Source organism: Daktulosphaira vitifoliae, unplaced genomic scaffold (genome assembly GCF_025091365.1).
Source record: "Daktulosphaira vitifoliae isolate Bord-2020 unplaced genomic scaffold, ASM2509136v1 Scaffold_1, whole genome shotgun sequence".
Taxonomy (NCBI): domain Eukaryota; kingdom Metazoa; phylum Arthropoda; class Insecta; order Hemiptera; family Phylloxeridae; genus Daktulosphaira; species Daktulosphaira vitifoliae.
Genome location: NW_026099572.1, coordinates 16,120,990 through 16,136,773, shown reverse-complemented (window position 1 = coordinate 16,136,773; position 15,784 = coordinate 16,120,990). Strand labels below are relative to the sequence as shown.

The following is a 15,784-nucleotide window of genomic DNA, read 5'->3' as shown; positions in this document are numbered from 1 at the left end:
TATTATTAAAAACTTTATTTAAACTTAATTTTAACGAATCATTAGTTTTAATTACATCTAATTTTTACAACTTTTAAGCTGATAAAGTTGATCGAACTGATAAAACCAATGAAATTATTAAAATTACAATTTTTACAAAAATACACGTTTATTATAGGGAAATTCTATGTGCAGGGCTCAAATGCAATCTGACGCAAAATTTTTTTTTTTGTAATTGTAGCTTAAGAGTTCTTCTACAACATGCATGTATTGGTGTAATCGTAATATTGCGTAATTTTGAGTTAAACTCTTTAAAAAACAATGTAAAATAAGTATTTGCATTTTTTTGTGTGTAAAAAATTATTAAAATTAAAAAAAAAAAGAAATAAAAATTTTTTCTTAGTAAATTTGAAAGCCGATGACTTTTTAAACATTTTAAATTAAAAAAAAAAAATTAAGGTTTTTAATTAAGCAGGAAAAAATGATTGAAGAAATAATAAAAATCCTAGAAAAAAAACAAAAAAATACAGTGTTATGATATTTAAATAGCACCCAACCATTACTATATCAACTTTTGGCCTTGAATTTTTGTACATGACCTTATAAGGATATAATAAAAAAAATTTGCTAAAAAAAAAATTTTTATTAGTTGATTTAAAAATGGTACTTTTGGCCGGCTATATCAGCGTTTGGTGGTCCCACTGTGCGTCACCTCAATCATCGAATATTATGTAATTTTGTCATTTTTAGCTTATAAACTTAATGTTTGCTATCGCTCATCATTGAAAAGTTTACAATAATAATGTGTAGAGAGTTTTGAAAAGATTCAGTTTGTTGTTGCAATGTACAGTAACATTGTAATATTTTTCATTATAAGGAAGAATTCATTCTCCAAAACTATAACCCTTAGAACAATAAAAGTCTAAAGTGAATTTTTTGTAGTCTTATGTTTTTTTTTAATAACCAGTCATTGATAATGTTTTATAATGTTACTGAAATAGAAAGAAGCTATAAAAATACATAAACATGAAATCTTATAAATGCAAAAACAAAAATATTTTGAAGCCATAAAAATAAAAAAATATTGAGAATATTGAAATTTTTCCAGGGAACCAAAAATTATTATAAAACAGTTTATTATTATTTGGCCGGCTATATCAGCGTTTGGTCCCACTGTGTGACGCCGGTTTTCCCAAGGAAATTTAAGTTTTTAGAGTGAAATCTGATTTAAAATAAACAATTTCATAAATTAATATTTTGATAAAAATAAGCATTATACATACCTAAAAAAATCATTATCTATCATTCGAAAATTATTGGTAACTAAAACAAATTCATGAGAATTTTACATCGCTATATTTGTTAATTATTTTAGTATTGGTTTGTGAATAGATATGGTCATGTTAATAAATTGTTTGCCGAATGTAAACAAGCTACTGATTTTATGGTTAGAAAAGTTGGTACAATATTTACAGTTAACATATAATACTACAAACAGGGAGGTTTTCCATTCAGAGAATATAACTTTAAAGAGGACCACCAATAAGTTCATGTGTACATGGTCACAAAGCCGATTGCCGTCTCTAGGGATTGTCGTTGGGTTCTCAATATAATGGGACAGTGATTGGCAATTTAAAGGCTGAACTAAACTGAGTTTATCCGCGTGAATTTCGATATTCTGCTAAAAGCTCCCCATAATAATACCGTTTACACGAGACTAGCAACTTCATTATATTACATACGCTCTTTGGTCGTGTAACAATAATAACACACGCGACTAAATTGAATTACCCCAACCACAATGATTTTTTCACCCGTTCAAATAGAATTTCGCACATCTCCCTTCTTATAATCGATTTATTTATTAAATTTTGATACAATTGGGTAGTCTCTCAGCAGAAGTTGATGTGAATACCTTGACGTTATTATTGTACGCAAATTGTATTAATCGAGACTAATTGCCAGAGAATAGTTTTTGTAATGATAACTATATGATAATTATTATTATTTTTTACGGTGTATTCAAGAGTACTGCTGGATTAGTAATAATAGTATTAGTTTATTAAGTATAATAAAGGATGGACATAAGAAAAGTATATTGCTAGAGTACCGGGAACTATGTCTTGGTTGCTTCAAATCAGGACTTCATACACAATAAAGGTAATTAAATTTTACTTATTAATTGTCAATCTTACAAGATGAGTTGATATCAACAACGTCAGTTAAATGACAGTTTTAATTGTACAGTACTTATTGTCATTAGATAATTTTCACCATAAATTGTATGGTAATTAAGGATAAAAATAATAACAATTCTACACATTTTTTAGTTACATCATATATTATATTACATTATAAATTGTATTATTCGATTTATCAAGTATTTAGTGATTTTTAGGCTTAGTATACCTTATAAAAGTAACAAATATATATTTTTTTTTAATGACAACATATATATGCAAATATTTTATACTATTGTATGATTAAAATGATCTAATTAAAAAAATGACTGTCTCAACTTCAAATGAATTTCATAACAATTTTTGACCTAGTATTTCGGACATGGGTATGACTACTTTTATTATTAAGTATTTTCTAACCAATCTTATACTATCACTCAATTATAAAATTACTCATAACATCTGAAAAAAATGATAAAAAAAGTCGACCAGTCATTTTCTATTATACAATAATATTAGCTATCTAACTAGTTAAATGTGTGTTATACAGTTGGCACCCTTTTAAGGTATAAATAATAACTAAAATGTGCATAATAAAAGATAAATCGAGTAATGTACACAACTAAGTAATTAAATAATAGTAATTCCAAGAATTACTTTTGTAAGCAATAAGTGGGTTATGATAAATAAATCACTCTGTATATGGATGTTGGTGAGTTCTTAAATTGAGAAAATTTTTATTTTACTTTTTTTTACTGTCATAATTTTTCAATCAGATTTAATTAATAGTTATATAGTTGTCATTTAAAGGGTACAAGAGNGTTCTTAAATTGAGAAAATTTTTATTTTACTTTTTTTTACTGTCATAATTTTTCAATCAGATTTAATTAATAGTTATATAGTTATCATTTAAAGGGTACAAGAGAGAAATGATATTAGTCTATGTTTTCGATTTTGATTTTATGGTTTGATTGAATAACCCATTAGCAATAGTATCAAGTAATGAAATCTTTTAAATGAAAAATGTTTTCATTATTTCAGTGTTTATTTTTACCATTAAAATGATAGGAATTTATAAATTTTTGTTTTCCTATAAATGTACAGAAATAGATTATTTCCGTTTTTTACATGTACCCTTTATTTTAAATGCCCGGTCTTCTTGGTAATACATTATATATAGATACATTCCCTTAAAGTGTAAGTCATAAAAACTTGGAAACTTTGGGGTATTCAGGGAAATTAAAGAAAATGTTTACTCAATGATCCAAGTTAAGTGTTGACAGCAAGTACAAAAATCAAGTCGTGTTCACATTGAATATTTTCATAATTATTTTCTTCCGAGCTTAAGTCGTTATTGTTCTTTAATCATCACTATCATTTGACTGCAGTGGTAAACAATGTAGGGACTGTCGCTTGTTGGATAGACATTAGAGTCGTCAAGTCCGTGTTTTCTGACAAATAATAGTAGGCCATTAAATCCGTTTGCAAGTCCCTGGAGAAAAAGCCGCTGGATAAACGGCGCGTGTCTCTATGCCGGTCGGGTTGCCGTCAACGTCCACAGAAGCGGCTCAAAACCCCAGTAATACGAGAATGTCAGAGTTTTAATGCCGCTTAATTAGCCGTCAATGTGCACTATGCCAATTACTAATATTTTTATTGCTAACACGACATCAGGATCTTCTTGAGCACTCTTTTTTTAAAATTGTTAAAAGCGGTATTTATTTTAAAATAATGTAATAATGTATGGTTTTGAAAATGAGAAATCCACAAAAACTTTAATATATCATATCAGATTTTTTAATCGTTTCGTTCATTTAAAAATTTTGATTTTCGAATTTAGAATATACAGGTAGTTACTAGATATATGTTAAATGCAGTTAAATAATAGTATAACATCGATTAATTCATATATTTGTTTAATAGTACTTTTAGCAAACAATTTACAATTCATGATTCTTCATTTCCTATAAAATATGGAAGTCTCTAATAAAGACTATCTACAATGAAATATCAACAATAACTTGATTATGTTAATATGAACCAAAATTGAAACATTGTTCGACAGGAATGTAATATTATAATACAATAAACGGGTAGTACAAGAAAGAAAATGCACTGCGACGAAGATATTTCTGGTGACTATGCGGGAGCCGTTATTACATTGAGAGTTCAAAAAGAATCCTGTTGTAAAACATATTGACTTGACGGGATACATTTTCCCCCGTTTTTAATTCTATTTTAATAATAAAAGGGTGCCTGTGTTTTGATTCGTTTTATGCAGTGCGGACCTACGGGATGGATACGTGCGCTCATAAACGTGTAATATGTATAGGAAATGTTTAATCGGGTTATCGTGTCCACGACGCATGTCATAGTCCTCATCCCAACGGTCTATAATGAAAGCATTAATACGCTATAATAAAAAGCACGTTTTACACAAATTTAAAATGTGTACAATGAATACATGCATAATGGAATAAAAAGAGAACATGGGCGGAGAAGGAAAAAGACTTGGACAAATCGAATCATTTCGTCCGGTTTTCTTTTTGAACGGTAGTTAGAGTCTATACATTGCACACTCAGAATATATAAATATATATGTACACACACAATATGGTTTGTCGAATAAAACACCAAGTAAAGTAGCGCTTCTGGCCGGGAGGGTCGGACGTTTTGTGGCACGTCTACGCTCTTCATTTAGCCCATTGTCTATGTGGCGGTTGCCGCAATTGCTAAGCTCCGGGAATACTAAAGGGGCAAAAGGTTATACGAATGTTTTTCGACCCGAAACACTTCCCTTCGACAGGACGTGGTGTGAGGTACGTATCATCAGCATGAACTCCAAGCAATTCCGTGCAATCTGCTTTTACAGTGCATTTAGAGCCTTATTACAGTGACTTGCTGTTATGAATATTAAATATCACTTGGTAATTTTAAGTCTAATACATTGTATTATTACACAATCATCAGAGTTGGATGTGGTGACCTATTGTGATCTTGGTATTTTTATACATAAATAATACTCAAACAATTATGGTTAATTAGAATAGAATCATGGGCGGCATGACAGATTTTTAAATGCACAGATAGACTGATATTTATCCAATAATATCTATTTATGTTTTTTTTTTTTTATAATGTTGTGACGAACTAAATTATAAGTCGACGTTTCCCAATAATATTTTGTTGAAATAATTTTGTTTCAATAAAATTAAACTTTTAACGTTTGATTGATATTTTATATTTTTATTAAAAATAATTATTTTTAAATATCTAAAATGTCACACTTTACATATAACCTATATGGCCTTTTCATTAAGTATATATGACGACAAGTATTTTCAAGACAAAACATTTTTCACCCTACTTCCTTTTCAGAACAAAACGAATACACGTTCGGTAACAAGGTTAACAACCATTTTATGAATACAAAGGCGTTTTGGCTCATAGGACACAACAATAACCAGCATCAAGGGCTTCCGGTTCTCGTCAACAATGAGTTTAAAAAAACACACCCCTTGACGTTCTGCCCTTATTACATATATGAGTGTGTACACCATGAGACGAACTCATTATGTCAAAAGCCCACTAGATATTACATGAAAACGGATGAAATACATCTACGTTTAGTTGGAACGAGTCTATGACAGGACTCTAAAGACTTTTAAGAGTACAAAGAATGTGTAAACTGAGAGCCTTTTTGAGTATACAGATAATAACCGTTTTAGACAATGTAAAACATTTTAATAGTATCTATCATCCTATATTTTTTATAAGATGATACTTTCCATTAATTAAGATATATACATGGTAATTATGAAAACCGCAAATTAAAGCATATAAAATAAAAAGCAATTTGTTCAACATTGAACTCGTAAGAATTATAAATAAAATTAATCGTTACAATTATTCGTGGTAATTAATAGTAGTTACAGATTTTACTAAACTCAATCATTAATTAAAAGTTAAAACGAATTTATATTTTATTTATTAATAACTATAGGACGTCCATAAATCTTCGAAGGCATTTTCCTAGTAAAAATGTCTTCGTTGAAGTCGCTGTTTTCTTCAAAATCAGCCGGTCGGTACTTAACACCGCTGCTGAAACCGACAGGTGAGTTGATTCTAGGCTTGAGTATCTTTTTAAATTTTCGACAGCTCATGTTGATTAATGTACCAAACACAAATATGCCGATGACTAGTCCTACCACAATAATAAATTGTCGAAGTCGAGTAACGGGTTCATGACTATGGTCGACTGTGACAGTGAACATTGCGCTACAGTTGATGTGTTCATTCAGCTGCGACACCAGTATACCAATTAAATTTTCAGGTTCATTACAACTGTAATTTAATAATAATAATCTAGAAAATCCGTTACTTTGAATTCAAATGATAAAAGTTTGATTCAATAATTTTAAAAATGTATTATACGAGTACAAGTTATATATATATATATATATATTTACTAATGAAAATGTATATTTACCGATAGTATAAAAAATTTTCTGGAACTTCTTTAAATGTTTTATTAATATAATTTGCCATCCAAGACAAATTACAGTCACATATCCATGGATTGCTTTTAGCATCAAAAGTGTCTAATTTTGGCCATGGACACAATTTTGAATCAATGTAACTCAGTGCGTTATTATTTAAAAACAGCTAAAATCATAAATAATTTCAATTAATTAATTAAGCTATCGAAAATCAATTTTACCTGTCTCAAAGACCATTTGTGTTTCATAGATGCATTTCTAAATGCGTCATAGTGAATAAAATTTAACTTTGGATTGTAAGACATTTGCAGAGTTATAAGTTTGGGCAAAGGTGCAAAGGTGCCACTTTCGATATTTGTTAAAAAAGGCATACTACTGATGATTAACTGTTGAAGCTTATCCAAACCAATAAATGAACCGCTGTTTAGATCACTTATAGGATTTGCATTCAAGTTTAAAAAAGCTAGTGGCATTGCTACTATTCCTTTTGGTACTGTCGTGAAGTCGTTACCATTTAAATATAAAACCTCAATATTTGTCTGAGTAAATGAATCTTCCGGAAATTTAGAGAGTCCAACATTGGCTAAATGTAAAGTCTAAAAAAATAAATTATTTTTGAATTGATTTTATTTTAATTAAAATACTAACTTTTAAATTATGTAAAAGGTTTAATGAAATTTCCGTATTTTGATCGATGAATAAAAATGGATTATTATTTAATTCGAGCGTTTCTAGATTAATGAAGTTTTCAAAACAATTGGGTTGAAGTGAATGAATATTGTTATGACCAAGTTTCAATACTTTGAGTGCCAATGGATTTTGTTCATCAGTATTACTAGTTGTCACTTTTCTAAATATCGTTGATTTTAACTGTTCACCTTAAAAAAGAATTATATTTTCAACAATAATTTTTAACTCAAATACTATAAGAAATTTTAAAGCAAGAAAATATGCAATTTTAAAAATAAAATAACTTTAAATGATTTATTTGGAACAAAGACATTTATTTGATGACGTGCTCAGGATTTTTCTCTGGAATACAGTTACATGAAAACAATTTCATTTCTTCATCCAAAATCATATTTTTAACACGTAAAAATATAAATTATGAAAATAATGAACTCTATCCTTTACTTGGCGCTGATTCTGAAACTGACTTCAGATTTGTTCTATCGCATTACGTTTTTGAGATAGTTACTAATTAGTAATAACACGATAATTACACAGTAAAATGGTGATAAAAAAATATAACATTTTTATTTTTTAATTTTCCTCATATAATTATGAGATTTTAATCAACAAATAGATAATTTTATGAGGATCTAAAAAATATTAACTTTGTGCATTTTGAGTAATTATAAAAAAAAATTGTTGTTAATACAATAAAATACAGGAATATCTCGAAAAGGCATAACAAATACTTTTATATATATTTTTTTTTTCAGTATTATTTTATTTTTAAGTAACTGAATAATAAAATGATACGGTTATATATAGTGTCCAGTAAGTAAGGAAACGGGTTTCCATTGTTCGCATTGTTTGTAACAATTGGCTTGTTTCCTTAGTTACTGAACACTCTTTAATACTTTTTAACAATACATACGATGGTGTATTTAGGTTTTTCGTATGACAACTGTATAACTAATTATTTATATAATTATAAAAAAAAGGTTTATAAGCCATTAACTGAATACGATTTGATATTTGATTTATATTTTATACACGTGTTTAATTTTCCATTGATATTTCTAGGGAGCTCCAATATTTAATTGGCACCCTGACCTCTTAAATGTAGCACTGGTAACAGAATAGATAGCAAAAATTATTTACTGTAAGTGTCATTGATTTTTAATGTGCTATTTAGCTATATCTACATATATATTTTATTTATTTAAAATAATAAGTGTAAAAATTATAAGTCTTATCTTGCACAAAAAAGTACATAAATCGGTAGGAAATTGTGTGTTTTCCGCTAAACTAGTGAAATCACTGTTTTTTTAAACTGATTTGATAATAAAAAACACGCTTAAATATAAGATTAACTGGTAATTCTTAAAACTCTTGAAACGATTAATATTTTATTGCAATTTTTTTAAAAATAATTTATTCAATCGAGCAGTATTCAAAAATCATTTTAGGAAGGTATTTAATTTTTTTACTTTGATAAACATGCTATAGAAATTTTTTTGAAAAAAATCAAAGTAATGATCTTTTGATCATTACTTTGATCCTTTACTTTGATGACTTTAAAATAGTTAATTAGAGTCATTAGAAGTAGCCTAAAAAAATATTGATAGTGCTAGTTCAAGGAGAGTAATTGTTCATATCCCCATTAAATACGCTCCTGGTATATACAATAATTAATTATAATAATTGTATAAATATTATAGAATAATTACACAAAAAAATCGGCGGGTTATTATTTCTAGAACTATGTAAAAAAGTTAATTTTGATAAGAATATTGGTTACTGCGATTTGACACCATAATTGGTCATAGATGGATCCCAATTCTTACAATAAACTGATAGACTTATACATAATATATGAGACAAATAAGATAATAAAATTGTTCAAAGTGAAATAGTACGTTTGAACAGTAAGCTGATTATAAAATTAAAGTCAAATAAAATATACAGAGCATTCAGTAAGTAAGGAAACAGGCCAATTGTTACGAACAATGAGAACAATAGAAACCCGTTTCCTTACTTACTGAATACCATATATATATAACAATAAACTTGATTAAATATAATAACAAAATTTGTTTTATGAACATTTTTAAAAGAAATTGACAGTAAATATCTGTATATTAAATAAACTAAATATAAAAAAACTGACATAATATCAAAACAAAAATATAGTTATTAATCAAACAGAATTAATTCATAAATGATAGCTACAGCTTGTAATCAATATGAATTTTAAAAAAATTGACTTAAAAATCCATTTCCTACAAATTTAGTGTCAAAATATATATACGTGCACAAATTACACGATAACCTCATTCTAAACATGCGCGTGAACTTGAAAAAAAAGAATTTTGAAAAACGGAACACACTAAGTAATTTCCGCGAAAAAGCGTTTTTTCCCTTGTTTTATTATATAATAAGATGTGTACATGTTTCATTGGCATACAAAAAAAACGTTATTTTTCGTTGAAATTTGATGAATTTAAAACACTCGTAGCGGCCAGAGTTTTTTCGGATTTTTGGCGCTTCCTCAACACGTGTAAATCGCTGTGGTAAAATTGAAAATCGAATAAAAATTGTTTTCATATCATAAAAGTGTCGCAAGAATTTCGTGCCGTGCGAGCGTAAGAAAAAAAAAGCTTGTATAACTGTAACAAATGAACAGAACGAATTCATTATTTTATGATATCTTAGAAATGTCTTTTGGCGTATCTGGTGAAAATTTCAAACCTTAAATCGCGTAAAACGCTGATGTCAGTGAGCGTTTATCTCAAAAATGGTCAAAATTTTAAAACGCGAGCAAGCCAGTGGTAAAAATTTTCCCGGAGTCTCATGACCGAGTATTTTCGTTGAAAAATAAATGTTGAAAATCGGAAAATGCTAAGTAATTTTTCAGATATGCATTTTTTCCCTTATTCTATTGTATAATAATATATTTAAAAAAAAACCAGTTATTAGTATTTTTCTTACAAAAACGATTATTGGATCGATAAAAATTTTAGAACGAGTAATTTTTGAGCGACAAGCATTTTAATACATACCCGCTCGATGTATTAAAATTTTTTTAACTCAATAAATTAAACAATAAATAAATTATTTATTTAATAAATTAAATAAACTGAATTCCTTTTAAAGTTCTTTTTAAAATAAAAGCGATAAAAACTGTCTATTTTGAAATTAAAAAAAAATGTATTATTGTTAAAAACAAATAATAAAAAAATATGATTTAAATGTAGTCTAAGAACGTATAAATTGTATTTAAAAAAAAAACTCGACAAAAATTTTTAATTTATCAAAAGTCATAAAAGTTCTTTTATCAAGAACAGAATACTAAGTCATCTAAATACATGAGATATGATACGATAGCCGGTTCATCAGGGACTTTTCCGAGATCTCAGTAGCTTAATCTTGCTTTGTTTATACATATAAATAGTAATTTGTACTGAATCGAAGTATACGAATAACTAGTGGAATACTAAATGAATAACATTATAAATTGCAAATTAACTTAAAATTGAACAATCTAAATGAATTAAATTCAATAGGAACCACTGACGAGAAATTTAGGCCGGTACCTTAGGTGCATGTGAACAAGTTATACATATATATAATGTATTTCCTAAGTTTGATAATGTAGTCTTATAGGTTGTTTACAAGGAGGGATCTTTCGTAAATTAGCGACGCTTAATTGAATCTCATATTCTGAAGTTAACTAAATTATATTGCTCTCGTTCTACTTGTCAACCATTTTGATTCTTCTGGATACCCTTGTAAATATCGTGTATTCAATAATGGCTATTGTACAAATGAAATAACCGAGAAAATAAAAATTTACTTAGAATATAGTTACTTTCTGTATTTTTAATTAAAAAAACCATAAAAAGTAAATTAATATAAAAGTAAAATCTTATTGCATTTTAAAATATTTAATTTCGTACTTTATCACTTAACTATTAATCAAGCAATATTTATACATTTTTAACTTTAGAAAATATCAACAAAATTATTCGAATAACGTAAGTCCAAATAGAAATATTTTTTGATTTTGTATTTCCAATCTAGTTATAAACTAATTCGTTCAGTAAAAGCTAAATTACAAAACTATCTTTTTATAAAATAAATAGACATACGTCCTCCGTAATGGATGACTCAATTGTTCAATTTTAGCATAAATTTCACTAAATTTAACTTTTACCAGAATAAATATTTAAAGAATAAAAGAGAAAGTTATACGACGTAAGAGAACTAATAATAATAAACTAATAATATAAGGGTACAAAGAATTATTAATAAGAAGAATTTCTATTGTTGATGAATAGTATTAAAATAAAATAAAGAATGATTTCTAAGATAATAAAGAGAAAATTTGACTTTTATTATTCTTTCAATTAAAAAAAATAATTTAATTTTGATTATTTTATAAATAAATATGATTTTTCAAAGATTGAATCATACAATTTATTTAGTATGAAATTTATATTTTCAAAATTTGCGTACACGTAATTTTATAAATTTACGTTTTATTAGTGATAAATAAAAATCATGTAAGCGCGTTAACACATCGGAAACAACTGTTGTTTATTATAATGTAATCTAATCATTCTTTCGAGACATTAAATATATTTTAGGACAACAATCTTCTATTAAATTCATAACAACGAAATGCTAAAAACAGACAGTTTATAACTTCACTTAAAGAGCAATGTTCAATAAAACAGTTTCGTTTGATGACACTTAAATTTATGCTTCTTGTTGATTAATAACTTATTTTTAACACGCTGAGTGTTATTCCTTGCGTTGTGTAAACAATCATAGAGTGATTTTTTAATTAACATAAGCTCAAATTTTATTTATGTGCAAAAAGTTTTTTGTTCAAAATTAATTATTTAGTAGCAAAAAATGTAATGAATGGTATTATAATGAATTATTGTATACTTATATGGTACCTAAGTATTATATTATAACATAAAAAAAAATGAATAATGATCTTTTTTTTTTTTTTAGCTAAATTTTTACTAAAATTGTGGATTCATTTATAAAAGATTTTTTAGCTTTTAGTTAATCACTACTATTTCATAATAAAAGATCTTTTAACAAATGTTATTTCTGGTGATTTTTTACGAAGCTTAAAGCCCAAATGGTACTAAGATCTACAAAGTTTAAATTTTGTATAAAGAAAAATTTTAATTAAAATTTTGTTTTTACAAAAATTAAATATTAAAAAAACCATGGTGAATGTGATGTTAATAGTTAGTTTTTTCATGTTATATTTTATTTACTTTAGCTAATACTCATGTCGAATCTATTTTGAAATTGGTACTAAAATGGAAAAAAAAAAAAGATTGTGAATTAAAAGCGAGAACTAATTTACTAATTATATCAGTCATGCTTATCAAATAGTATACAGCTATAAGTTCTCCATATAAAATTATACATATAAATTTATAAATAAATAAATCTTTTGACATATACGTAAGGCATTATTTATTTTTATGTGGATTATAGGAGAGGGATCGTAGATTAGAGCAATTTTAGTGCTAATAACAAAAATATGTTTTTGTTTTTTTACCTAAAATTTAAATAAGTACTGAACTTAATTTTAGCCTCTGGATACGTCACTGGCCAATATATAAATTAAAAACTGTTATGAATGCTTTAAAAGTATTATTGTATTTGTTGAAATAACTAAATAATTTAATCTTTGTTTTGCGAAGAAAAATAGTAACTTACTAGTTAAGGAATTGAAACTGAGATCCAGTTCTTCAAGCGCTGGTAAATCACTGAATGCTTGATGGTTTATTGACGATATGTTATTATATTTGAATGATAATTTTTTAAGTGAATCCATGAGTGGTAATTTAAAAATATGCTCTAGGTTGTTGTTGGTCATGTCGATTTCTACTATTTGATATGATTTTAGACCTCCGGTGCTAAAATGTGCATGATACCTTACCCTCATTTCAATGTCATTTGGATGATGGTTTCTAATATTCGCACAGTCTAGCATGATACCCGACGGATCTTTACCATTGTATTGTTCATAACATTTGACTTTATACAAAGCAGAGCATTTAGAAAAAAATAATAGTAATACATAAAAGCACAAGATGATAAATCGTGTCATTGTTTTAGATAAGTTTGTTAAATATACAACAGAAAACTAAGTTAAAATAAAAATTAATTACAATTGTTAGGGTGATCAACACCCTTAGTTCCTCCGATCGCAAATTATCTTTATGCACTCAAAGTTGTTGAATATATTTGTATTTTTTTACATAAATAATAATTTCGATAATATGTACCATACGGATTTGATACCGAATTATAACTGTGTGCGGGCGTGCACGTTTCAATACATAATATTTGAATATCTTTCCGTGTGCCGTACATTTCTATGAACTGAGTCAAGTTGTTTATCACGCACCTTTGAGAAGTGCGAGCCAGATTAGATAGTGTAGTCAAGATTCTTAATTGTGACTACTGTAATTTTATGCAAATCATTGTTATGAAGATAGCATTTTTAATAATAATAAACAATTATAGAACCGATTTGATTGTAAACTAATTTGCTCTCTCCAATTGACATCGTTTAACATCACTTGATAATTGATCAGAATTCGTCCATAGGTCACATTTCTTGATTTTGGCAGTAGTTACCTCGAAAGGTGTATAAAATGTTGCTGAATTTTGTTCTCGAATTTCAAACAAAATTATTTTATTAAAATAAAAATTATAAAAAGTTTTTTAGTAGAATACGCACAAACTTTGGAAGAACGACTTTTAACTAATTATTTATTGTTTTCTGAAAATGCATTGAATTAATCACCTAAAATATGGGTTTTAAAGATATTTTTATGAAACAAATTAAATAAACGAACGTCTGGATTCTGAAACACAGAACAGTTAACTGATTTTCGAATTTTTTACTATGCCAAGTTCTTGCGATGGTGTTGGTTGCCTTGAATGAGCCTCAAGGACAAAGTTGATCACTGCATGCATATCGTAATAGCAGATTTTTTAATTGGTACGGAATCTGATGCGTATTTTATTTAAATATTTTTAATAAGAACTTAGTACAGTTTATGCTATGTAAACCTGAATAAAATATTCTGTATCATAATAATGAATTACCAAAGCATGTATTAATATCATCATTGAAATCAACTGTAAATAAATACAATCAGTTGCAGAGATTTTCTTTGTTTATTTCTCACATAAACAATAATGAATTGTTCATGATAACGTTATCATGAACAATTTGATGAATATTGTTAATAAATTAATGTAATATTAATATTAATGAACGTTCTGGTAATAACGTTATCGTGTATGATAATAAATATATTTACTTAGTTTATTAACTTTTTTACTTTCTTGTTAAGTATTGATATGTCTTAGGTTAATATTACCTACTTATACACAAAACATATAAGTATCATAATATATATTTTGAATTGCTATTGCAAAATAAGTGAAGTAGCTACTCTTTCACAAACCAATGCTGCTAATGGTTCAAGGTCAAATGTAGTCTAAGTTGAATGTAATTGTATGCCATACCTACTATTACACATTACTTAAATTCAATACGATAAAAAATGTTTTATTATATTCATCTGTTGTCACAATATTGGTCTATTAGAAGAAATAAAAGGTATTGGTATTAACTAAAATTGATACTTTGTTTTTAACTGAAAAACAATTGTAACTTATATTTAGGGAATGTTAATTAAAGTGAACAAAGAAACAAGTATATGTTTTTTAAACGAGTTCAAATTAAGCTTCACATTCTCAAAGATAATCAACTAAATTTAAAACTAATGATTTCTGCTGGAAAAATATCAGCACAGCGGCGTTCTTAGTTTTGTCTTTGAGGAGAGATATGAATAAGAATTTTTTTTAAATCCCTCTGAACTATATTTTTACCGTATATTTATTTTCATCGAGGGATATTCTATCCCCAATACTCCTCCTCGAATACGCCAGTAGTTAACACTAAGATACTGAGAGATCATTATTATGTAGTGGTAGGATTAGCTTTAAGAACCTGCTGTTTAATGTTCCAAAGGTTTTAAATAAAAAATAATTTTTTGAAATAGTTTTATATTTTTTCCTTAACTATTGTAATTAATAGTGAAATAAATAAGTAATCAAAAGATATATTTTTTAAGAAGTTATCAAATTTGTTAGAGAAAAATAATATGCATCATGAATAAAACACGTTATAGCTTTGTAAAAATAATGTATAATTCTTTTTCATCATAGATAAAAACTTTGTTTTAAAATTTATAGTTATAAACCGGTTTTTGGTAATTACTATTTAAAGTACGTACTGACATGGGCACTATCGACAATCATCAAATATAGATCAGAATATAAAACATGAAAGGAGATATTTACTTGATTATTTTTTTATTGGTACCTGATTTTATCACCTAG

At 26.9% G+C, this 15,784-nt stretch overlaps 2 protein-coding genes across 3 annotated transcripts in view; one reads left to right on the top strand and one right to left on the bottom strand.

The window, feature by feature from the left end:
- The window catches only part of LOC126902472 (heterogeneous nuclear ribonucleoprotein K), a 96,290-nt gene that overhangs the window by 38,437 nt on the left and 42,069 nt on the right, over positions 1–15,784 (top strand). The gene's annotated exons all lie outside the window — the stretch shown is intronic.
- LOC126902413 (leucine-rich repeat neuronal protein 1-like) lies at positions 5,935–14,248 on the bottom strand. The gene is made up of 5 exons (XM_050679661.1): positions 13,079–14,248; positions 7,307–7,536; positions 6,880–7,254; positions 6,649–6,824; positions 5,935–6,503 (listed from the first exon to the last, which is right to left on the bottom strand). The coding sequence occupies exons 1-5, from the start codon at positions 13,470–13,472 to the stop codon at positions 6,143–6,145; spliced, it is 1,536 nt and encodes a 511-aa protein (XP_050535618.1). The 5' UTR covers positions 13,473–14,248; the 3' UTR covers positions 5,935–6,142.